Source organism: Magnolia sinica, chromosome 2 (genome assembly GCF_029962835.1).
Source record: "Magnolia sinica isolate HGM2019 chromosome 2, MsV1, whole genome shotgun sequence".
Taxonomy (NCBI): Eukaryota; Viridiplantae; Streptophyta; class Magnoliopsida; order Magnoliales; family Magnoliaceae; genus Magnolia; species Magnolia sinica.
The window spans coordinates 119,371,271-119,397,361 of NC_080574.1; the positions used below are offsets into that span (position 1 = coordinate 119,371,271).

General features: G+C 38.9%; 1 protein-coding gene and 1 long non-coding RNA gene across 3 annotated transcripts in view; both read left to right on the forward strand.

Moving 5' to 3' along the window:
• The window catches only part of LOC131237475 (transportin-1), an 85,241-nt gene extending 60,733 nt beyond the window's left edge, over positions 1–24,508 (forward strand). For both annotated transcript variants that reach the window (XM_058235265.1, XM_058235266.1), the window contains exons 20-29: positions 4,379–4,486; positions 18,192–18,293; positions 18,404–18,466; positions 18,541–18,615; positions 20,838–20,909; positions 20,997–21,121; positions 22,987–23,038; positions 23,127–23,195; positions 23,295–23,354; positions 23,719–24,508. In XM_058235265.1, the coding sequence (XP_058091248.1) occupies positions 4,379–4,486; positions 18,192–18,293; positions 18,404–18,466; positions 18,541–18,615; positions 20,838–20,909; positions 20,997–21,121; positions 22,987–23,038; positions 23,127–23,195; positions 23,295–23,354; positions 23,719–23,802 (810 nt within the window). In that variant the 3' untranslated portion in view covers positions 23,803–24,508. The remainder of the gene's footprint in view (positions 1–4,378; positions 4,487–18,191; positions 18,294–18,403; positions 18,467–18,540; positions 18,616–20,837; positions 20,910–20,996; positions 21,122–22,986; positions 23,039–23,126; positions 23,196–23,294; positions 23,355–23,718) is intronic.
• Positions 4,494–6,595, forward strand: LOC131237476 (uncharacterized). The gene is made up of 2 exons (XR_009167259.1): positions 4,494–4,896; positions 5,013–6,595. It is a non-coding gene; the product is annotated as an uncharacterized LOC131237476 (long non-coding RNA).
• Positions 24,509–26,091: the final 1,583 nt, after the last annotated feature.

The following is a 26,091-nucleotide window of genomic DNA, read 5'->3' on the forward strand; positions in this document are numbered from 1 at the left end:
TTCTAGTTGAGTTTGAAGTCCAACAAAGTAGCGATACCTGGGAACTAATTTTAGTATAGGAATCGTTGTTTTGGGTTGAGTTTATATATATGTGTAGATCCAAAATCATCTTTACATATGCAATGTGAGTATTCATATGCACTCCCATTCTATCTTCCAGAATGCATTATCCATTGGTAGTGTAAATCTTTGTGATATGTGCATTGTGGTTTGTCAAAGCGGGCAAGGGATCTGAGCATTGGGTCTAAGAGGACCTACATGGTTAAAAACCCTATGTTCTCTCACAAAGCACTGGAACTATAAATTCCCTTGTTATCTTTTCTTTCTTATCTTATCTCATATTTTCTTTCTTTTCTATTGTATATTATCCTCGTCAGTTGTTTTTCTAAAGAGGATATAAGTTGTATTTCTGACTACATGGGCCTTGAATTCTGTTATATTCTTTCTCATTATTTTGTAGGAGCGCGAACCCTCGAATATGAAGCATTTATGTCTCATGCAGCTCAAAAACGAAATGGATTTTATTTGCTGGTCTCCTTCCTGCAAAATGAGAATGAAAAGTTTGATGTGGAATGCTGGTCTCCACATCAACAGATAACCGTTGGCTTTTGAATCCCGAATGGGCTTTTTTATGGAAACCAAGGTATTCCAAATCGGTTATGTTTCGGCCGTAACAGATGATACGTAACGGTAACGGTTGATACCGTTACGCGTTACGAGGTCGTAACGGCCACCCCCTCTTTTTTGTGCCCGTAGCAGCCGTTACAATACCGTAACAACTGTTACAGGCCTAAAGAAAATAGGAAAAAAAGGAAAAAAAAGAAAAAAGAATTTAAAAAAAAACGTACATTTTTTTTTTCCTTCTTCCTCTTCTTCTTCTTCTTCTCTCTCTCTCTCTCTCTCTCTCTCTCTCTTCTTTCCCTCTTTTTCTTTTCGGTTTCCCTCTCTTCTTTTTCATTTCGGTATTGGAAAAAGGAATGGATTGCGTGGCTGTTTCTCTCTCACTTCTTTTCCTCTTCTTCTTCTTCTCATCTCCATCAGCCGACCAACATCTCTATGACTTTGTCTCTGTTAGGGTTTCAAAATCGGAGAACCATCTCTCTCTCTACTAGGGTTTCGAGCATAGAGCTATGCGCATCTCTCCCTGCTAGGGTTTCGTGCACAGATCTCTTGCATCTCTCTCCATTTGAAATCGCAGCGAAGTCGAAGAGCCCTCGCGTCTCTCTCCATTTGAAATCGCAGCAAAGTTGAAGAGCCCTCTCTCGCTCTCTTTTCATTCAAAAGGAAATCGGACTGCATAAGAGTTACGCAACACTCTTTTATCGTACCGAGTAAACTCTGTTGGGCCCATCGTGAATGTATGTGGTTTATCCACACCGTCCATCCGTTTTTCCAGCTCTTTTAAGGGGTTGATACCAAAATTAAAACGTATACAGAGCTCACGTGGACGATACCACAGGAAACCGTGGGAATAATGATTTCCACCGTTGAAACCTTGCTAGGCCCCACAGTGATATTTATTTGTCATCCAAGTTGTTCATAAGATCACAAAAACATGGATGAAGGGCAAACACACACATAAGCTTTACCCAAAACTTCAGTGGTCCTCAATAAATTTTCAACGGTAGAAATTCAATTCACACTATTTCCCGTGGTGTGGCCCATTTGAGATTTGGTTATGCTTCATTTTTGGGCTCAAGCACTAAAATTATCTGGTAAAATGGATGGTAGAAGTGGATAAAATATCTAAATCACGTGGACCCTATAGAGTTTACTTGGTATGCAATCAGCTTCCATTCCAAAGAGGCTACGTGAGCCACCAAGTTTTCTTTTTAATAAAAGGTCCACGTGCCGCGTGGGCCCCACCATGATGTATGTATTTTATCCATGCCGTCCATCCATTTTGCCACATCATTTTAGGTCATGATCCAAAAAATTAGTAAGATCCAAATCTCAGGTGGACCACACCATAGGAAACAGTGGTTATAGAATGCTCACCATTAAAATTTTCTTAGGGTCCACAGTAATGTTTATTTTCCATCTAACCAGTTAATTGGGTCACACTAACGTGGATGAAGGGAAAACACATGTCAGCTTGATCTAAAACTTTTGTAGCCCCTAATAAATTTTTAATGGTGGACGTTTAATTATTGTTGTTTCTTATGGTGCGGTCCACCTGACCTTTGGATCTGCCTCATTTTTGGGCTCATGCCCTAAAATTATTTGGCAAAATGGGTGGACCGTGTGGATATAACACATTCATCACGGTGGGGCCCAAAAAACTTTGACACTCGTGTGCTACACTTCACAATCCGAGTCCCGCCTAATTCGGGCCCTTAAAAAATTGTACACGAGACATGTATTAACTTAAAATTTACCAATTTAATTATGGATTGTAGTTGCTAACTCCCAATGCCAAAATCACGTTGTTTGAATAGTTTTAATTGTTAATTTGTGGACGCTTATTTTTTAAACTAGGGCCTTTTGATTTTTTTTTTTTTAATGATTCACTATCCAATAAATGTCCACCAATTCATAAGTGGGATGATGCCAATAAATTGCATGAATTTGTGGCTGATTTGGGGCATGGATTGGTCCTCTAAGTCAGGCCCAAATTGGCAACTCCATCTACCTGAATTTAATTTCATTTTTTTAAAGAACTATTGGGAGAAACAATATCAAATTGTTAAGTATATAAATTAGATATTTAGAAAATTAAATATATAAATTTTGTTGTCAAATCTAGGTTATCTGGTTCATAAATTCATCAGACAGTCTGATACAACTCCTCACCAAAGAGTGGACTGTTACACCACCATAAACATGTTCCAATTTATAAATGAATGCATATTTGGAATGCTTAGAATATTCCGGATTTAATCCATATTTTTTCATATTTTTTTGGTCAAAAAAAAAAAATTGCACCGTTACAGGCCGTTACGCCCCCATATCACCGTTACACCCCCGTATCCGTATCGGTATCGGAGGGCACTGTTACGCCAACCGATACCGATACGGGATACCTTGATGCAAACAGGCCCTAAAAGCATAACAAAGTTGAAATATAGAGGTTTGCTGAGCCAACTCACGTGTATAAGACGGCCATCTATGTGCCACCCATGTGCCCATGTTGCTGACATCTTTGAGATCTAAGCCATGACATTGGGTGGGTCCCAACACTTAGATGCTCTTGTCGAAATAAATCCAGGCAGTCCACTCATTGAACAGGCCACTGTGCTAGAAACGAAAGGAAACAAAACGGATGGCTTGGAAAATCTTGGCTATTTTATTTTTATTTTTATTTTTATTTTTATCCATCTATTGGTTTTGTAAAATTTAGCTCAATTGATTAGTGTACATGCCCAATTTTTAGTCAAGAGCATAAGCATGTTTGGACCCATCCGATGGATGTCTTGTTTCTTGAACACGTGCCACTATGGCACTTGGGGTGGCATTCACATGGGATCCCTTGTACATGTATGTGGGCTTGGTCAAACTCTTGAATAGACGTGTTTTTGTGCATGTGTATTTATGAAATTGTTATGAGATGAATTCTGTGGCATTGTCATAGCCTTCTCCCACCTATTTGTGGTCCATGTTTCCTGCTTCGCCATTGTTTTTTATCTTTTATTTTGGGATATCCTACATTAACAAATATCTTTACTATACACACACCCACGTATTCTCATGCTCTCATGTGCTTCTAGCATCTTTGCACTTCTGCTCGTATTCCTTACACTGCTTCCATTCTTGTTCTTGCTTGGTTCCAAGCTTTTCAGTTAAGTGATCTGGATATGCATTCCCCTGTAGTTGATTACTGCAAATATCTCAGTGTATTGTTTTTTGAATGATGATGAATTTTGTTATAAAGAAGCAAATAGAGCAGAATGAGAAGCACACATAAACAAAGAAATATCTCAGTGTAAAAGAAATTCTAATTTGTGGTTCGTGTACTTGATTTTGTAGAGTTTTTGTACAAAAAGCTATGCCTAGAAATGAATAGAAGTCTCTGCACTCGTATGCACATTTTCCTCATAAAGCATATATTGATTCTGTCCAAACTATATCTTTAGATTTTCGTACCACTACCTATTCCATAATAGATACACAGCCATGACATATTTCTTCAAATCAATTTACATGAGTTGTGAGTTGTGACTTGTCCTAAATGTTTTTGACAAGCAGTTTATTGAGAGAGAAATATATATTTAGAACAACAAGAAAAAGTTCCTGAAGGTTAAAGGCTCAAAGCCTTCCTAGATGCACCTTTGTATTCTGCTTAATTAAAAAGTTTTGTCCTCTTCCAAACATTTCAGTTGGTATCTTGATTTTTTTCCCAATTTTGTATCCACCTTGACAATTAGTTCTTGCTTTGCAGGTTGATCCTGTTAGAGCGGGGGTTCAATATGATAAAGAATTTATTGTTTGCTCTTTGGATTTGCTCTCAGGGCTTGCAGAAGGTCTTGGCAGTGGGGTAGAGAGTCTGGTACGCAGTGACAGTCTTACTTAAAATTTTTTGGCCTTCCATTGTATATGTTTGTTTTAAAATGTTCTAACTTTTTGCAGCTATTTAAAATCCACATAAGTTGTCATTAACAATTTCTACTGAGGGATTTTTTTTTCTTGTTTTCCTCCAAACTTAATGTAGAACATCACTACCTAATTAGCCATTAAAAATTATGCTCACAGCTCATTTGTTTTTGAATGTATCACTTGAACAAGCTTATGTTGGGGTGGATTGTCTGAGCCTCTATGGTCTCCAAGTAAGTTTTTGCAAGATGTCACAATTGTCAAAGGTCAACTGTAATGCAAGCTAAAAAGAAAAGAAGCAGGATGAGGTAGTGAGAGGCTTGCTTGTTGATGATGAACTGTAGTCTGTGAGGACAAACAACTTTTGTAAGCATATTGGCTAACTAGTTTGATGATTTGACACATGGTGCTAAAATTTCATTATCGGCCACTTTCTGTTAACAAAATGACAGTCTACTTCTATGTGCTTTGTCTCATGACAGCCTGGATTAGAGGCGATATGCATCATTACTTGATTGGAGATCCATGTGCAAGCATGGCGTAACCAAGTTTAGAGGAATTCGGTAAGGAAAATGGAGGTTTTACCTGTCATGTGGTTAGTAGGTGGATGAGAGGAAGCAATAAAGATAAAACTGGATGTACCTGTTTGATGAGCAGAACAAACATGCATGGCCAGGGCCTCATTTGAGCTTTGGCCTTCTTCTCTGAAGAGATTTTTGTTCTCTTCTAATGGAACTTATGTCATGTTCTGATGGGGACGTGCCGACAAGTGTATCACAACTGATATAACTAAAGATGCTTTCAGTAACTTGAGCTTGGCACAACGTTGACATCGGTGTATAAATGAGGAAGATTTGGAGAAGCACGAGTTTTGGCACAAACTGGACTTCATAGTATGAAAATGGGATCTTCTATGTTGCGTTGAAGGTGATTTCAATGTAATATGGTTCGAGAAAAGCGAGGGAGTGGGTGTTAGAGTTGTGCCCTGGAAAACCAATGTGAATCTTATCCATTGATGGCATGGATGGTTTCCAGTGATATATATGATTTTGATCATAAATCATGTTGACCATGGGTCCTAGATGGATATGTGGTTATGGCATAGTTAAACGTGTGGGACTTGGGAGTATCATATATGTACATGACATGGGTTAAAGGAGAGGGATTCTCTTGGTTGTCCTTGGGTACTTGAGATTGGACACATCAGTCATTGACTAGGGGAGAGTTGTGGGTTGTGTTTCTCAATACCTTGTTGTACCATGACCACCTAGCAGGTTGTAGGACAAACGTATGATTATTACATTATTACGTTATATGTGGTCATCCCGTGTGAGGGGCCAATGGTGAGTCTGTATGGAAGCTCTCTACCATTGGGCACAATTAGGAGTCGGTGTGCCTTTGCCCTACCCCACATAGGAGTGTGAGTTTGCCATGAAAATAGGCTCCTAGTTTGGACTTGTTAGTCACTTGCATTGGTGGATCGAGGTAAAGTCCCTAGACTGAGAGGCCCATTATGCTTGGACTATAATTTACTTGAGGATGTACTAGATTTGATTAATCCTTAGACCTGAGGACATGGTGAACTCAAGGTCTCGATTACAAATGCTTTCGCTTACTTTACGAGGTTATCATGTGGCTAATAAAAGTGGTTGTAGCTTGGCCCATCCATCAAGGTCCATTGAGATTCATATGGGTCAACAAGGGATCCTTTGGTTTCCTAAGAACTCACTTATAGCTTGGATCTTGGGGATCTAATGTTCATGGTTTTTGGTCAACATTTAAAAGGTTTTAAAAGGTTCAACAAATGTTTTTAACCATTAAAATGGTTTTGATTGCACTTGATGATGATCTGATGGTTTAGATTTGGGAGTCCACTACTTGATCTCCATGGGCATTGGTCTATGGTGGATGGCCATGGCGGTGGAGGGATTTGATTAGAAATGGGTACATGGGATAAGGCAAAATCACAGGATTCTCATGGGTAGGCAATGTAATCAAAATCATTATTGTATCGTAAATTGTAATAGGGATTGAATCGCAAATCATATCGAAAATAATTAGATTTTTTTTTTTTTTAAATAATTTTCTTAGAAAATTGAAAGAATATGAAAAATATAAATAAATCAGAAAAAAAAACCCATCAATCATCCTTTTGCCATCAATATGCACCAAGCAATACCATGTCATGAAATGTTAAAGGATTCTTATTTTTCCATTATTTTTGTCTTTCAAGAAACTTCCCTTCAAAAACACACTAGGATCCTTTAATAATTTATGTTCTTATTATCTTTCATGAATTTAGAATCATGTTGGAAAAGTGGCATTTGATACTATAGACCGATGAAAAAAGATAATTTGATTTTTAAACATCATTCCACAATACATTAAGTCAACATGATCATAACCATCCATAAAAAAACATTTCAGATAAGTCAGACATCAATTTGGTGTTTCGGTCAGTTAAGAAGTAAGAAATCATAGAAAAAGCTCCATGATTTAACATTAAAGAGATGGCATTTAATCTCTTATACATAACAAATAAAATAATTTACCTTTTCTAAATGATTCTTAAAGCCCCCACTAGGAAAACATAAAATGAAAGCCAAGTGAAGCCTAAAATAGAAGAGAACAAGTATAATTTGAATTGTGAATCATAGGATTCATATAAAAGGGATTCAAGGTGGGATTCAAATCATTTTGCATAAGATTTGACTCAAATTATATATCGTAAATTGGAGGATTTTGACTACACTGATAGCAGGGCATATGGAAACTTGTAGGGTGGTAGAGTACCATAACTGTTGTTATCTTTGAAATCCTAACTCCTTATAAATAGATCCTATCCCAGAGGGAGATGTGATGAGGACATCACGCGTACACGCACACGCACGCCGCCCCCCTACGCACGTACGCAATGAGGGCCCCACTGTCGATCTGGATTGATGACGACGTCTACGGAGGGCCTCCTAGCTAGAAGACAGAGTTTTGGTTCGTTGGAGTGGGCCTGATAGTCAAGTAAAGCTCATCATGGGATCTCATGATCGTGGCCCACTAGTCTGATTAATCTTATATTTTAGGTTTTGCTTATTAATGTTATTTAGAGTATCATGTACGGTTTAGATTTCTTTGATTAGTTTTTATTTTTGTTTGCTTCATCGCTAAATAATAGGTTGCGCACATAGCGCGAATTATGGGGTATAGGGTTTTCCTATAAATAGGCATCCCTTGTAGGTTTTTTTTTTTCCTCATTGAAGTTTAATTAAAAAATTCTGCTTTTTTCTACTCATTTGATTTCTTGAGTTGTGGAAATCCAATTGGGTGCAAAGCCTTCCCTTCATCGAAGGGCTAACTACCGTGGTGCGAACCCACATCTATCCCGATTCGCCCCCATCCTCTACCATCTCTATTTCTCATCTCCTACCACCATCCGCGCTTCAAATTTGTCCTTTATTGCAACAAATTTTCTTTTTACAGTATAATTCCAGATTCTGGCCCTGCAGGAGGGCTGAAACTTCGGCGGAGCACCACGCACAGATCGCGCATCCGATCGACATGAGACTTGGGGGTTTTGAAGCCCTCCCCTGGCCGACCAGAGCCAAGGAGGCGCTTTTCACGTTCAACGCCCCCTCGCACATGCAGCCAGACCCCTGTGCACGTGCAACAGACCTGGCCTACTGTTCGCGCGTGGGGACTATCTCTAGGTTCAGATTTCTGTCTATTTTGCTCCTTTCATACCTATTCTCCCTAACCCTAACCCTAAATTGCATTACTTTCAATTTATTTGCCTCTTTTCTTACCCTAGGGTTCTCTGAATTGGAATTGGTGAATCCCTTGGATTAGAGACTGATTGCTGTGCATGTGTGGATGATTTTTACTTCCCTTTGAGTATCGTTCGGTCCGTAATTTTACTGATTCGGCCCTAGCCTGTTTAGGTCTGCACCTGCACAGATTCCCCTTGCTTGCATGTTTGAACTTTTGTGTGGGATGTGGAATTTATGTGATTGTTTCTGAATTAGTATAATCTAAAGCCTGAGATCTTGCATATCATATTTAATTTTCATGTCCTGCATCAAGATGAGCCTTAGACAATAGAGAGATTTGGACATCTCTCAGAGAGAGAGAGAGAGAGAGAGAGAGAGATTCCATCCTTCCTTCCCCATCACAGGTTCACATGTGTGGGTCCACTCCCATTGATGGTTCCGTGCATTCTCCATCAGCCCTACCCTTTGCTGTTCGTGTTGGCTCTCATCCTTTCCTTCATTTGGGATAGACTTGGGGAGAGACTTGCTAGTTTGGAAGAGTAGCATTGATAAATCGACGGTTTCTTTGATCAGGTAATTCAAATTCCTGAATTATTTGATTTTTGTCCTTCTAGAAACTTGTCAATATCTAGATGGTGATCCTTAGGGCTTAATCAACAAATATGGACCTTTAAAAACTTTTACCTTTTCTGCATTTTGAAAAGCCTAATAGTGGGATCATGACAAGCATGAGAAGTTTCTTAGATAGGGCCCAAGCTCTCTTTTTTCCACTTCAATTCAATAATGAAGCTTAGAAACTAATTTGAGACTAGATCTAGGCCTATTTTGAGGATTAAAACATAAGATTTAAGTAGGATTCGTTAATTGAGGTGGAATGGTCTATTTTGGGAAATATTAGAAGGGGTAAACCATCACCTTTATTTATTTTTCCCTTCTTTTTTCATCGTTTTTGTATACATATGCATTGTTTGAAATATCGGTATCGCGTTACATATCGCACCCTTGGGATATGGACACATATTGGTTATCGCATGAGATACATCAGTTGTATCACTATTGTTGGAAACATGGGGAAACATTGAGAAATTGGTCGAATTTTTCAATGAAATTTCAGTGATTGTTAAAAAAGACATCAATACACACTTATAAATCAAAACATTACAAAAATCAAGTGCACGTAATAGGTTTTCTTTGTATGGGGTCCTAATTTATGCGCTGTCTAACTAAATTGATGATAGTATATTCATATAATTTATAAATGTAAGAAGACATGTGGATACATAAGAAATACATTCAAAAGCAAAAGAAGAATCACTAGATCAAGTTACATACATGTTTGATTTTATGTTTGGATGCAAAGATTGCAACCGATTTGTGAGATATTGGAAATTTTGATTTTTTTTTTTTCAATTTTCTGCAACTCAGCCCATCTCCTCCAAATCTCGAAATCGAAGCTCCCAATCCAGGATTTTTCATGCAAAACATGAAAAATCATGGATTTGTAACAATTTGACACTGATTTAACATGATTTACAGAAAAAAGGATCGAAAATTGAAAATGCCCACCGGATCGAGCATGTGGGATATATCCCACTACCGTTGCATTTCGTATCGCATAATTGGGATGCAAGATGTATCGTGGGATATATCAGCCGATATCGTCGATACTTAAAACTCTGTTCATATGTAATGGGCCCTAATCTACCAACTCATTCTTGATTTGTGTTTGATTAGGACCTATTTTGTTGATTTTTAGCAGGTCAAGCTGCCATACGTCATTCTTATCAAAGAATGGTCTGATACACCATTAAATACGTAAACACTTAATGATAGATTCCAATGTTTTACATATTTTCATATATTTCATTATTATTTCCATATATATATATATTTTGGTGATAAAAAGATTTCGTGCAATACAGGTCAGATTCGCCCTGTATTGTATCTCTTTTGGACCCAGCCAATACGGCCACTGATACCATTATTCAAAACCTCGATGACTAGTGCCCACAGAAGAATAGTGTGCTTGTAGAGAATCTGCAAGAAAGTTTTCAATCTCTTATGGTGTACTATTGCAATCTTTTTACAAAAGAGTAGTTGTGCTGCTTCACCTTGGAAAATGTTACTTTTAGCCAAAACAGTGAGGAAGATGTTTATCTCCTCAAAAGAGCAATTGAAGGTGAGGTGTGGCTAGCTATGGAGCAACTTGGCTCGAATATGGCCATGGGTTCGGGTGGCTTCCTGACTGCATTCTTTCAATCTTTCTGGGCTGTGGCGAAGGTTATTGTGATAGCCTTTGTTAATGAATTTTATGATAGTGGAAGACTTACAAAGGACGTGGAGCATCCTTTATTGTTCTCATTCCAATGAAAGAAGACACAAAAGGCTAATCATGCTTTAGGCCAATTAGTTTAGTTGGAAGTACATGCAAAATTTGTGTAATTGTTGGTGAAAAGTATCAGAAGAGTGCCGGAATCAATCATCTCATTCTCTAAAGGTTCTTTAGTTATGGGTAGACAGATTAAGGACACCATCCTCACTGCTCATGAATGCATGCCAAACACAGAGAAGGTAAGCCTTGTATTGTTTGGATAATCGACATGGAAAAAGTGACTAGGATTTATTTTATATTTATAGGCTTCGGAGGATGGGCTTATGATATGGTGGAGAGGAAGGATTTAAGAATGTGCTAATTTGTTAAAAATAGTGTTGTGTTGGTTAATGGTTCTCGGAAGGGCTACTTTGTCTATTCTAAAGGGATTAGATTAGGTTATTCACTGTCGCTGTTCCACTTTGTGAATTTTTTTTTTGAAAGATGACGAATACTTTATTAAAAGCCAAAAAAAGAGTACACAATGAGAGCCGAGCCGCTGAGATAGTGAACCAGCTACACTCCTAAAATGTGCAGATTATGGCCCTTTAATTTTTCTACATTAGAAGCCCACTCGACCATTAACTGCCTCACCCTATGAACTATGGACTCCGCTGAGTTGGAAACACCATTGAAGCATCTCCCATTCCTTTCTTTCCACACGGACCACCAGACAGCCAGGAGGGACATTCTCCATAACACAGTCATATGTTTGCCTAATCTAGCATCATGCCAGGCGTTTAGGAGCCGTCCTGCTGAATCTGGGAAGGACCAGATAATATCGAAAGGAGTTAAAATTTCTAGCCAGATCTGATTAATAAAAGAGCAATGTACAAAGAGGTGGTCCACCGATTCTTCGTCTGCCATATAGCATAGACACGTTTGTGATAATCATTCCCCCTTTTCTTAGATTGTCGACTGTAAGAACCTTCTTCTTGCCAACTAGCCATCCAAAGGCCGCTATCTTAGGCGGGACTTGGTATTTCCATATGTGATTTGTCAATGTCTCTTCTCTTGTAGAAAGATTGCTGCCAAAAAAATTGTTGAAAGATTTTACTGAGAATTTGCTAGATTTGTCGATTCTCCAAGCTAATTTGTTTGCGTTGAGCTAGTCCAGCTTGCTATTATAAATGTGACTAAGGAGAGCCACATATTCTTCAATCTCCCGATTTTGGAGATTTCTTCTGCACACAGGATTCCACACAACTTCACCCCTGAGAACGGAGTAGCATCCAGCTACTGCAATGGACTGATTTGGGGCGAGGCGGAAGATGCTTTTGAAGTCCTCTTTAATGCTACATCTCCCACCCAAATGTCTTCCCAGAAGCGACTGTTTTGCCATTCCTTATAGCAATTCCAATACCTTTGAGGACCTCCTATATGGATAACACACCTCTCCAAAGAGCTAATGCTCTATAATTTGAAGAATCCTTGGTCCACCAACCTCCCTCTGAGCGCCCATACTTGCTCTTGACTAACGTATTCCAAAGAGTCCCATTTTCGGTCCCTAGCCTATAGGTCCACTTGCCTAAGAGAGCCCGATTCATACTTTTGAGGTCTTTTATGCCTACACACCTCCTTCCAATCGACCAAGTGGAATTTCTTCTTCTCTTCCTTCCCATGCCATAGGAAGTCTCGTCTTAACTTTTCTAGTGTTGCCAATATTGACGCCGGGCATTTGAACAGAGACATGAAGTACAAAGGGAGATTCAAAAGCGTCGCCTTTATTAGAGTGTGGCACCCGCCGAGAGATAAGTATTTGCATTTCCATCTTGCTAGGTACATCTCGAACCTGTCAATGACCTTATTCCAATTTGTGATTATTGCCGATGCCTTAACCAGAATATTGTGAATGGCAAGGAGGTTTAACTAATGGCATTAAAATTGGCCAGGCTGATTTTGAACAGTCTTATTTGCAGTTTGTTGATGATATGCACATCTTCTGTGAAGCCAGTAGGAAGCAAGTGCTAAATCTTAGGTGCATATTTAGGTGCCTCAAAGCTATCTCAAGACAGAGCATGAACTCATCTAAGTGTGAAATGCTTGGAGTCATTATGGTTACGATGAACATGATCTATGTGGAAAAGCTTGCTTTGACTTTGGGTTGCAGGAAGGATCTCTTATATCAACTTATCTTGGTCCTCCCTCTGTGAGGGCTCCTTGTTTGAGTGACTATTGGATCTTGTCATTGAAAGGATGGAGAGAAGGCTAGCTGCTCTGTAAGGTAAGTACCTTTGTGGTAGGTTAACTCCCATAAAAGCGGCTGGCTGGTGGCCGCTACAGTAGTACTTTATGTTACCCTTCTGTTGTTCTACAAATGTGTTGCGTAGATTGGAAAAAAATCCAAAGGAAATTTCTTAGGTGAAGTTTGGAAGGGAAGATCAAATTTCCTGTAATTTGTTGGAAGTGTGCAAAACTACTTCTAAAGGTGGTGCTGGGATGAAGTCCTTGAAAGTTGTGAATGAAGCTCTATTGGGCAAATGGTTTCCATGATTTGGTGAGGAAAGCACAGCTTTGTGAAGAAGAGTGCTAGTGGGAAAGTACGAAATTTGGGATAATGAGAGTTACACCCCTGTATCATTGACAGTGTTCGCTTTGTCGACGAAATGTCGATAATATCGCCGATAATATCGGTGTCGCTAGACTAGCGACATCGAAACCCCCATTTTTCGTTTCTCTCTGGATTATCGGCGAAATATCGGCGATATCTTCGATAATATTGGATTTTTTCCGACAAAATAGGTCAAAGGCGAAAAAAATCGAAAAAAATCCTTTGATTTCGGTAATACCTGGTTGATGGTTGATCGGAACTCGGAAGAAAAGAATCTCGTCGGCAGCAATCGACAGCGCTCGTCTCGTGTGACTCACAAATACATGATTTCGGCGAAAAATCAGGGATTTCGGGAGATTCTTCGAAACCCTCGGTCGAAAATCGCCCGTCCTCGCCGAAAACCCCTCTTCGCAGACGAAAACCCTTTTTTGTTTTGTTTTTTTTTTTTAATGCTTCAGAACTACGGAAGCAAACTGGCGTATGGTGCGCTTCAGCGTACTGAGTAAAGTTTCTGGGCCCACCGTGAATGTATGTGATTTATCCACGCTGTCAATTCATTTTTCTAGTTTATTTTAGGGTAAATCCCAAAATTAAATTATATCCACATCTCCAGTGGACCACACCACAAGAAAAAATAAGAATAATGGCTTTCACCGTTGAAACCTTCTTAGGCCCCACAGTGATGTTTATTTGTCATCAAACCTTTTGTAAATATAAAAAGGCATGGATGGAGGGTTAAAATAAATATCAGCTTGATTCAAAATTTCTGTGGCCACCAAGAAGTTTTTAATGATATGCGTTCAATTCACACCGTTCCTGTGATGTGGTCCATTGAAGATTTGAATGTGGTTTAATTTTCGGATCACATACTAAAATAAACCTTCATATATAATGGACGGTGCAGATATAAGGTACATACTTTATAATGGGTCCCACAGTTAGGAATCCACCAGAAGCGGATTGGCTGCTGTACCTCACATCAGCTAGATGGCTGCTGTGGGAACGTGTCGTGCGAAGGTGAGCACTGACGCTCCTTGAGCTCCGAGTTGTACGAATGGTTAAAAGGAGATCAAAGTTACATTGGCCCCACAGTGATGTATTTATTATATCTACACCGTTCATCTGTATTTAGAGTTCATTTTAGAGCATTAACCAAAAAATGAATCATATCCAAAGATTATATGGACCACACCATAGATAGCAGCGGAGATGATGATTTTCACTGTTAAACAATTTGTAGGGCCCATCATAACGTTCATTTTACATCCAATCTGTTCATAAAAACACAAATATCTAAATGTAGAGGAAAATCAATTTTCATATTAATCCAAAACTTCCCTGACCCCAAAAAGGGTTTCAATGGTAAACCTTCAATCGCCCACTGGTTTTTGCAGTGTGGTCCACTTGATAGTTATATCTATCTTATTTTTCGTCTAAAGGCTTAAGACGAGCTCTTCAAATGGATGAACAGTTTGGATATAACACATACCTCAGGATTAGACCCACATAACTTGATGACGTCTACACCAACCAATCCGCTTCCGGACTGCACCAGAACGGAAGTGAACTGCGTACTGAGTTAAACTCAGTGGGCCCGTTATAATTGCGTATTTTATCTACTCAGTCCATCCATTTCATTAGATGATTTTAAGGCACAAGCCAAAAATTGAAGCATATCCAAAGCTTAGGTGGACCACACCACATAAAACTATGTGAATTGAATGTTTACCATTGAAAAATTCTTGGGGCCACAAAAGTTTTGTATCAACTGATATTTTTGTTTTTTATTCATCCACATCCCTATGATCTTATGAACTGTTTGGATGACAAATAAATATCATTGGCCCTGTGAAGATTTCAATGGTGGAAATTATTATTACCACTGTTTCATATAGTGTGGTCAACATGAAACTGAGATAAATTTATTTTGGTTATTATTAGAGTAATTTTTTATGGAAATATATATTTTTTTGGCCCCATTAAATGAAAACTTATTATTTAATGCATTTTTTTTTACAAATTTTTAATTTCTAAATATGCAAATATATGTATTTAGGCATGTCCTAAAGTTTCATTAAAAAATTTTACCGTTATCTCCATGTTTTCGCATTTTTCTCCGAATTTCGGGTTATCGGCGATATTATCGGCGATAACGATATTATATCTTTATCTCTGGCCAGCGAAACTTGTAGCGATACCGACAACTCGAACACTGATCGTTGACAAACATGAGCTTTGGAAAGCAATCATTTCCTTGGTAGGTTGTCTTTTAAGGGTTGCTTTTTTATGTAGGCAACAGCTTGCAATCAGGTTTTGGGATAATAGATGGTGTGGAGATATTCCAATATGAATTTTGTATAGAAGGCTCTATAATGTGGCAGTACATAAGGAGGTGAGAGCCATTGAATGATTTGGTAGATCAGGTGGTCAAGTTGTTTGGACTTTTATCTTTAGACTTGATTTTCATTAGGATGAGGACAATGAGTTTCTATGCCTTATAGGGGTTGCTTCATTATGTGGTGATTGATCATCTTCGGAAGGATAGGAGGTTTTGGTTTTCAGACCAATCCCGGAACATCTCGTTTAGACCCCTGTACTTTAGGCTATTTGGATATTGGACTTGATATTGCTTCTACATGACCTGGATTTGGAAGTCGAAGGTCCTTGAGGGTTAATATATTTGGATGGCTGTTTTGTCATAACAAAGTATAACTGTTGTCCTGTTGATCATCTCGTTCAGATCCCTGTACTTTAGGCTTTTTGGATATTGAAATCGATATTGTCCCATATGACCTGGATTTGGAAGTCGAAGGCTCTTCGAGGGTTAATATGTTTGGATGGCTGGTGGGTAATAACATAGTACTAACTGTTGATTATCTTCAGTGGATGAATATTGTCCTCATCAAGGGATGATGTTTATGCATGAGTGCTGAAAATGTCAATCACTTAGTCATCCATTGTTCTGTTGCATCTGAATTATGGGAATGGTGTCTTATTGAATTCACTATCACATAGTCAAGGCCGGGGTCTATCGGTATCTTCTTTGCAGGATGGGGATTAGGGCCCAGTGGTCATTAGGGAAAGGTTTTATGGAGGTTCTGCTTCTTAACAATTCTTTTGTCTGCTCGTAAGGACAGGGACAATTGAACCTTCAATAATAAATATCAATTGGCTCCCCAAACTATAGAATTATATGCATTTTTGGTTCTTGTGTGTCAGTATTGGAGTGTTAGGGTATAGGATACGTATGTACAGCTGGAGAGATAGGATTGAGAGAGATGTATGGTTAGGATCACTGCCACATGGCTCTGATACCATGTTAATCCAAAGAGACTAAATGGTGGTAACTGCAATGCTATGATACTTCCACTGAGAATGGAATGAATATATAGAAGAGGAGAGAGATCTGTAGAGATAGAGAAATCCTAGCAGATATACATGAATCCATTAACATAGCTATCTATAGTATGTAACATGGCGGAATTTGCTAGTGCCTGAAATGTGGGTCTTTTTATCAATTGGTTGGGTTTCCTTTGCAATGATTTGGCTCTGTAATTTCCCTTGGGACTTTTCCCTCTCCTATAAATTAACTGCATACAGATTTTAAAAAAGAAAGGAAAAGAAAAATGAAAAAAAAACTTGTTTTAGACCTGCTAACAACTGAAGCAGACATTGACAATTCATGCATTCTTCAAGCTTCTGCTGGGAACCCACAAGTGCATATGCTGACACACTGTTAGATTGGAGAATAATGGGATAACTCAACCGAAAGAGATTGGAGTTGACCATGATGGGAACCATGAGCGAGATTGTCTTTTCTTGGATGATCTCGTCATCCTCCCTCTTGTATGCTTTTGTTCTCATCAAAATTGCTGTTACTATTCAAGGAAAAGGAAAGGAACACCTTACAAATCCATCGGGAATTCCATGAGTCATCCACATTTTTTTAGCATTAGCCACTCTGTATGCATGATAGGTTCTGGAGATGTACAGTGTTGTCAACCTTGTGGACTAAATTGCACTACATAAATGTTCACCATATTAAGACAAGGCCCAAGAATTATATTTTATTGTTTCTACTTTTACCCAGTGTTTTAAATAGCCAGTAGTGTGTAGCATAGCATTCACTCCTTTGAAGCGTGAGGCATAAGCTACATAGCATGTAGCCTACTAAATTTTTAATCAAGGTGCTTGGTTGCACCGATGTCATGATATTCTGTACCAAATTAGACTGATCAATTATGAAATTCAACAAAATTTCATGATTTGTTATGCAACAAAATGGAACCTTAAGTAATAGGAAAGGGCAATGATTAAGTTTAAAGGTAAAGAAAGAGCAATGAAAATGATTTAATATTGTTTTTTAATATTATTTTACTAAAAGCATTAAAAAGGTTAACTGATTTTTATTGGAAATGGAAAAATGTAACAAATCACAGAAAATATTATGTGAGCTACATAGTGTGTAGTGTATGCAAATTATCATGTAGCGTAGGCTACATGCGACTTAAGCTATTTTCATGAGCTACGTAGTGTTAAGGCCATGCTATGCTACATAGCGTAAGACATAGTGTCGCTATTTAAAACACTGCTTTTACCAATTTTTATTTATATATTTATTTTATTATTATTATTTTTAATAGATACAATTTTTGGTGCAAGGTGATTCTTCTCGTGTTTAATTTCTAATATGCAATTTGAGAAAAGTTAACTTGCATCTAGTGTATTTGAACCTAGTGAATGCCCCTAGACAAATGTGCTTACAGAGCCATATAAATAACTTTTTTTTTGGGTAAATTTGAATATTTGTCTGATGGATTCATCCAATGGACATCAATGGATTTCTCCATAATTATTCAAATGTAGGGAATGTAGTTAGAATCAACCATAAATATATAATTCGCACGCTTATAAGCGATTTCTTTTAGCATATGTTTCAGACGAATGCTCATCCATTTTGATGCTTCTTCCTTTGTAGGTTTCACAAAGCAATTTAAGGGACTTGCTCCTGCAATGTTGTATGGATGATGCTGCTGATGTACGGCAAAGTGCCCTTGCACTTCTTGGGGATCTTGCAAGGGTGAGTTGAAAACATTGCCCCATTTGAAATTTTAATAATCTTATGCTTAGGTGCTCTTTTTTGTATATCATATTAAGGTATATCAAAGCTTTGTGGTGATTAATGACCAGGTCTGTCCTGTACATTTGGGTCCTCGCCTTTCTGAATTTCTCACTGTTGCAGCCAAACAGCTGGTGAGCAAAGTCATTTTTAAAATTCAGCACGATACTTGTTTATTAATCTGATTTTGTACATATTTCCCTTCTAGGATACTCCTGAGTTAAAGGAGACCGTTTCTGTGGCAAACAATGCATGTTGGGCAATTGGAGAACTGGCAGTTAAGGTCTGTTATCTTGCATTATGAAATTGCCAGTTAACTGTTAATAAACTCTCTTGTAAATTCTACAACTCTCTCTACCTTCATTTTTTGGTGGTAATGAGTTCTGTTTGTAGAGTTAACTATGCCTTGGCATATCATACTATCATATTGGAACTTGAAATGGATATGATCCTTAGTTGCAGGAATTTTCTACACACTGTGCCACTTCCACTCCCGCTCTCACTTCTGCTCCTAGGTGTTGACACTAGCAGACATTTTGAACCAGATTTTATTTTATTTTTTTGGCCACTTTCACTGCCAAATTTGCTCGCATTTCTTCCCATATTTCGTGCCACAAAGAATGGTCCATGGATTTAAGTGTCAGGCACAGTTGGTTCAGATAAAAGATCTGGTTTATCTTGGCAGTCGTGGGAGCTGATGTAAATTTACTACCATGCCAATGTTTCTAAGGTGCAAATGTCTCGGTCACCATAATCATGCTATGGGTTATGCCATAGTCCAGAAATTTCTTCATGATTTAGGGAAGTGTGCCCAAAGTTATGGCCTATGGTCTAACTGAAGTTATGGCCCTTGAATGATAGTGGAATGGCAGAAAGGATTCATGTAGCCTATCCCATTTAGTTGGGATAAGGCTTTAGATGATGATGATAATGATTTAGAGAACCATGCCTGAGACATTGCTGGAAGGGTGATTCTGCCACGTGGCCCAAATTCTCATGAGTTGGAACCCTGTACATGAATGCACATATGATGTATATTTTGTTTGTTGCATTCATCGAGAATATTAACATGTTGCACCCTATATTGTGCTTATACTGGAAAGTGAAGGATAACACGTCAAAAAGACATGGGATCATGACCATGTATCATTTATCATATGCATAATTATAGAAGTGAATCGATTTAGTGATGCTAGAGCACTGTAGTTAATCCCTCTTGACAGTCCTTACGTCTAACAGGTTTTTTTTTTTTTTTTTTTTTTTTTTTTAAATTTTCATTTTAAATTATTATTATTTTTGATATTTTCTTTATTTTTAATCAACATTGGGTCCAACACTTCTCTTTTTTTATCAACATTGGGTCGATTGGGTCCGACACTTCTCTTTTTATCAACATTGGGTCGATTGGGTCCAACGCATTAGACGGGCTACCAATCGACACACACACTTATGGGATGATTCTGACCATCTGGTAAGTAGTCTATAAAATTGATGGTCAAAATTGTTGATTGAAAAATAAGTCTGACTATTTAAACTACCCATTTACTGATGCCTGATGGCTTGTGGTTTTTATTAATCACTTCTAGTAGACAATCCTAACCATCCGATCCATGGATTAGAAATGGATGCCTTTAAAAAAAGGCCAACTTGTGGATGTATCCAAGCGTGATGTCTGGGTTATAGGACGTAATGGAAAATACGTATTGTTCAGTTGTACTGTCCAAGTTTCCTGACTCAATATAACCTATTGCTCTAAGAGCATTGGACCCCCATACACCCCCCCTCCCCCTGCGCGCTCTCTATCTCTCTGGTCTGTTGTCTGTGAATGTGTGTGGATGCATGCATATGCCTGTTTGCATGTCTGGTGTAGTCGTAGATATCTATCCTTTCAGTACACGGTATCGAGGAATCAAGCCCGCATCAAAGATTTGATTTCTGAAGAGTTTCCTAGTTTTATCCCAACTTTGCACAATTGTGGATTTCCTGCAGCTTTTTTTCCACCCATTTATTTATTTTTATTATTTTTCTTTGCTCTCAATCACAGAAATCCCAGCTTTTCTCTTTTTCCATTTATTCCCTCTTCTAGTGTTTAGGGATTTAACTTTACTATTTTAGAGAAAGTAATATTTGAAGTCCCATGTCAATAATGCCTGGTTAGGAAACTTGACCCTGCTTAATGCTGATTTTATGCTTTTGAATTGTTGTTCTTTCTTGAGTGTATAATAATTGGTCTTGTTTTGATAAAAAAAAGCATATTTTTTCTGTTTTTTAATTGATAAAAAAACATTAGCTGTTGTATAATACTCTGTAATTAGGTTGTATGCATTTTCCATTCTTCTTGTGTCCATATGAAAATAACATCTGAATTCTATGAAGTTTCCGGCTTGATGTTGTTCATTCATTTATTCTCTAGTTACGAAGATCGAAACATGTAGATGCAGTTATTCTCATTGTCCTAACTGTAAGTTTTGATGTGACTGTGAAATTTGACTTCAAAAATTTCAGGTTCGCCAAGATGTTTCTCCAGTTGCGTTGACTGTTATCTCATGCCTTGTCCCAATCCTTCAAAATGCGGAGGTGATTTGTCACTTCGGTCATTGCAATCAGTTCATATTTCATTTGTTTCAGCCTATTCTTTATCTTGTTTTCTCAAATGGTGAACAGGGTCTCAATAAATCACTCTTGGAAAATAGTGCCATCACTTTGGGGAGGCTTGCTTGGGTCTGTCCAGATCTTGTCTCACCACATATGGAACATTTCATGCAATCATGGTGCACTGCTTTATGCATGTAAGCTAAATTCACGTCTTCCCCTGTGGATGGGGAGTTTTTTTCTTTTTCTTTTTAAAATTATTATTATTATTATTTTGACATCGTTTATGCATGTGAACAAGTTAATAAAGAAGTGCTTAGTTATGATATTAGTCTAAGTTAGCCTTGACACCAAGGTATTCAATATTGTTGACAGTGGCCTTAATGGCGAGCTTTATGGCTATTATGATACAGCCTACAAGCCTTAATGGCTGTTACAGTCCTGTAACAGATTTTTTTTTTTGGAAAAAATGTATTGCCCCCTTATTGGCTTGTTACCGTCCCATAACATCCATTACAAGCCCATTATGGGCCATTTTTTTACAGAATGGCTGTTGTGGCCCTGTATCATGTTATGGCTCCCACCATTACGTAATGGGCGTTAGTTACGTAACTGTTTTCGAATACCATGCTTGACACCCTAACCTGCACAATGATCTTCTACTTTGAGGCTAGAGCTCCCTCTCAGATGGTACCTATAGGTTACTTCTTAGAGATTAATGATAAAATCTACTTGATGATGTACTTGACACTTTTATGGTGATATATTGAGATAGTTTAAAAAACCAAAAACTAAGACTCTACTCAAATGTCAGTGGGGAAGTTAACTCGAAGACTTGGAAGTAGTCTTTAGTTGACTCAACTCGACTAATAATAATTGAATTAATTAATTGGAAAAAATTGGAGTAATATTTAGATATGTTGACATAAGCAACATAAAATGTCTAAACACAGAATGACAGAAAGCTTTCTGCGCCTAGTGCACTGGAGGGCTTTACTTGTAGCAGAAGTGGGGAGTTCAAATTGCCCTATTCTTCATTCATTCTTCTTCCTACTGAAGTTCTAAGCTTGGGTTTAGTCTATAGCTCTAGGCTTGGTAAGCCAACACATGTGTCTATTCTTGCTCTTCTGCATGACTGGACACATGCCGGGATAACACATTTATGCAAGATCTGAGCTGTCTACAATGTTGGCCACATTCTTTAGATCCTATGGCTGAAAAATTGGGGGAGTTCACTCATGTAGGCGAGAGTGTCCAGAACATATTTCTTTTCCTAGCTGTCCATGTCTTGTATACTGTGGCCAACATTAGGAATGAATTGGACTGATTTTGGCATGATCAGATGGTGTATTCCACATTGTGGAAAGCTCCGATCTGTCACAAATGTGCCATATAGGCACATATGCTGGCTTGTAGATGAGCAGGGTAGCAAACCTCGGTTATATTTAACTGTCCTTGGGGAAAAGCTCTGACAATCAGCCCTTCTGGGTCCTGTATTGACTGAGGAACACAAATGGAAATCCTTCAAACTGACTGCTTGTCACTTTTACTCGTGACTTGGAAATTGGCCAAACCATAGGAAAAACTTAACTAGCCTCAGACTCTCTTTCAGGCGCTTGAGTACACAAACCTCTACACTCTGTCATCCGCCAACATTCACCTCAACACGTGGGCATACGCCAACCTGGGGAGTCTGGTGGAACATCTAGACTGGTATCAGATGGTCTTTATTGTGACGTTGGTTAACTCATCAGGTGAGCTACACATGTACATCCCCGTGTGGACCTTGGCATTTTCTAATCTATTGTTTTTGTACGTGTTACCCACCTGATGGGTTGATTGGCCTGATACTTTGGCAAGGTCGCTGAATAGTGGGGCCCACTTGGTTTTCAGCCACGCATACGAGGTTGGTAGGAGAGGTCATATGTAGAGGTTGTCTGGGCTTAGCAAATGATCATATCTTGAATAGTTGAACATTTGTGTCACATATACCACTGTATCTATTCATAAATATGATTTTACCAGTCAGCTTTCGCTTGATAAACATGAGTTCCCTATGCAGGATCCGTGATGATGTCGAGAAGGAGGATGCATTTCGAGGTCTTTGTGCAATGGTATGCCGAGACTCTTTCTGTATATGCCCCAGTACACCCAAGTCGGTATATTTTCAAATGCTTATATCTTGTCTGTATTTTTTCACAGGTGAGAGCAAACCCATCTGGTGCACTGAGCTCGCTTGTGTACATGTGCAAGGCTATAGCTAGTTGGCATGTAAGAGAAGCATTCCTTCAACACCATCTACAGTCTTTTTGGAAGTCTATTCGGGTTCTTGTTTCCATTTTGGCCAACTTTATGGTAAATTTTTTTCAGGAAATAAGGAGCGAGGATCTTCACAACGAAGTTTGCCAGGTGTTGAATGGATATAAACAGGTGCAGCTGCATTCCCTTGACAGTCTCTGTACATTGTTTCTATTCCACAGCTGTTTCTGTGATTTGAAATTACAGTGTCATGATGCATCGGGATGCGAAGTGAAACAGCGTCCTGATTCTCCCAGTCTGTATGAGTGAGGTCCAAAGTCCTGTGATCCAGATTGTTGATCTGATGGGTCCCACTGTTTATGGGAGAGACCGGAATCATCGAGTTCTTCCAATCTCGGACATGTGCCCATTGTATCAATGACCTGGATCACTGAAACATGCCCCCCCTGGGCATAATGGGGCACATTGGGACACTATTCCTCTAAAATTCATATTGTCGAAGACTGCTAGGTTAACAGTTCAATGTCTGAATCAGATGCTTAGGAATGGAGCGTGGGAACAGTGCATGTCTTCATTGGAGCCGTCTGTGAAGGCGAGGCTGTCTAAATATCAAGTATAGTTACATATCTGAAGAAAAGAGAATATCCTGTTCTTTGTGGCGGTCTACTCCAGCCTCTGTGCCTCTCATCTTCTTCTACAACAATGTATACCTATGTCATCACATCAAGTGCAGTACCATTGGGCATTTCTGTTTGTGTCTCGAAATGAAGGTAGGCAGAGCCATCATTTCGTCGGGGCAAAAGGTGATAGTTGTGAAATTTCTTCTTGATTGTGGTTGTGTAATGCCCGAAGCAATTTCACCCTCTGCAAGTGGACACTGCCAAAAAGCTGGACTGATTTTAAGAGGCAAGGAAGTAAGTTAATATTACGGGGGTTGGATACAGGTCCCAGGGGTGCGGCTTTTCAAGCACTGCTGATCGAGACGGTTGATCCGAATTTCGTGTTTGTTTTGTACTCTTATATAAGAAAACCCCATTTCTGCTGTGAATTCTCATTGGTTCCCATTTCGGCTTTCACATGTTACACTGCGTCAGTGGATTTGTTTTGTTTCCGATCCGATTTCCGCTGATTTCTTTTTCCCATTTGTTTTATTTTTTAGAAGGGTGGAGGGGGTTATTCTTTGTTTTTATCTCTTTAGCTGGTTAGTTGAAGGTGGAGCTATGTTGCTCCAAATGTTGTGAATTGTGGGGTGTGGATTTGTTGGATTCATGGTCATGTAGCTGTGGATGCCATCAAATATAAGATTCATATTGACCTTTGTTTGATTCTTAATCTGTCACATCTACTAGAAGAAATATACAATGATGGAAGCAACTTGCTTTGTCCAACAAACTGTATGTGTGAAGCCCACCCATTTGGTCATGGAAATGGTTCGTTAGGTGCTGCCCTTTCATCTATCTGACAATCCTAACCATCAAAATGGCTTGAATAACAGGCTCATGACTTTCATCATTGTGTATGCCTCATCATCCCCTGCGAATCTTAAAATGGTGGAAATCAAAATCTATCATGAAATTTTTGCATCATCAGGCCTTGTAGGTCTGAGTTTGCTCTGGCCACGGGAGTGGTGGTTCAGACCATTTTGATCACTGTTATATCCAGGACTTAGTGGTAATGAACTAGTGCATTTGATTTACAAAGTCACCTGTTGGAAGTAAATGGTACTGAGCAAATGCAAGTATGTCATCTCATGTTATAGTTTTCAAAACCAGTAGTTGGCTTGGGTGGCTCAGTGAGTCAGCTGCTGGGTCTGACTGACATGGAACCCAGTTGGGTCGATTCAATCACATCATAGTTGTTAACCGGGTCTACTCAAATCACATTGTAGTACATCTCGTCGCATCATAGTTTTGCTTCCATCTTCATTCATCTTTGTTCTCACAAGCAGGGATTGCCAACTTGGGCAAGCCATACCTGATGACTCCTAGGGATGAAAGTCGGTTGGGTTGGGTTGGGTTGGTGCTCAACCTTAGCCCAACCCAAGGTTCCTATACCTCAACCCTAACCCAACCCAACCTCAGGTTGGGAATTCTCAACCCAAGCCCAACCCAAGATGGCTTGGTCGGGTGGATATATGCTAATATTTTTGTTATTACATTAGTCTATTATATTTTCAATGTCTTGTTTTTTATACCTATGACTTTATTAATTATATACGTAGTTATTTATCATAAAGAAGTTCATTTTTTTTCTAAACAAACAAGTTAAAATATAGGACTACTTTAAAACTTGTGTTGTGAAGCACACAATCTATTTGGGAGAGAAATCTGACGTATCTTGTTAGCTTGATTCATCGGAAATGATGTGGACCAATGAAACCGGACGGCATTGAAATTTCCTGTGCCTTCAACAAAGATGATCCGCACTCAATTATAATTTATAAGGAACTTATAATCGATCGGGTTTGGGTTGGGTCGGGCAACCCGAGACCTCAACCCGAGCCCTACCCAAGTTTTATCAGGTTGTTATTTGTATAGCCCAAGCGTATAGCCCAAGCCCGAGACCGAACCCGATACATCCTGCCCAAGCCCAACCCAATGTCGGGTCAGTCACGGATCGGTCGGGTGAACCTGTCCGACTTTCAGTCCTAATGCCTCCAAGTTGGGTTGGACTCATTCGGGATCAGTATGGGTTGCTACCACGAGTCATCTCCATTCCCTCTTGACTCCGGCAAGTTGCAATCCAACTTGAACCTGAACGAGTTGAGATGAGCCGTTCAAGACCATGTTCACAGGGGACCGCATCCTGATCATGGTCCACCTGGTTTTCCTGACTCGGTGTTGTTAAATATGAGACTTGCCAAAACTCTTTTATTTGTCTTCTTTTCGCGGTTCTAGCAGTAAATAAA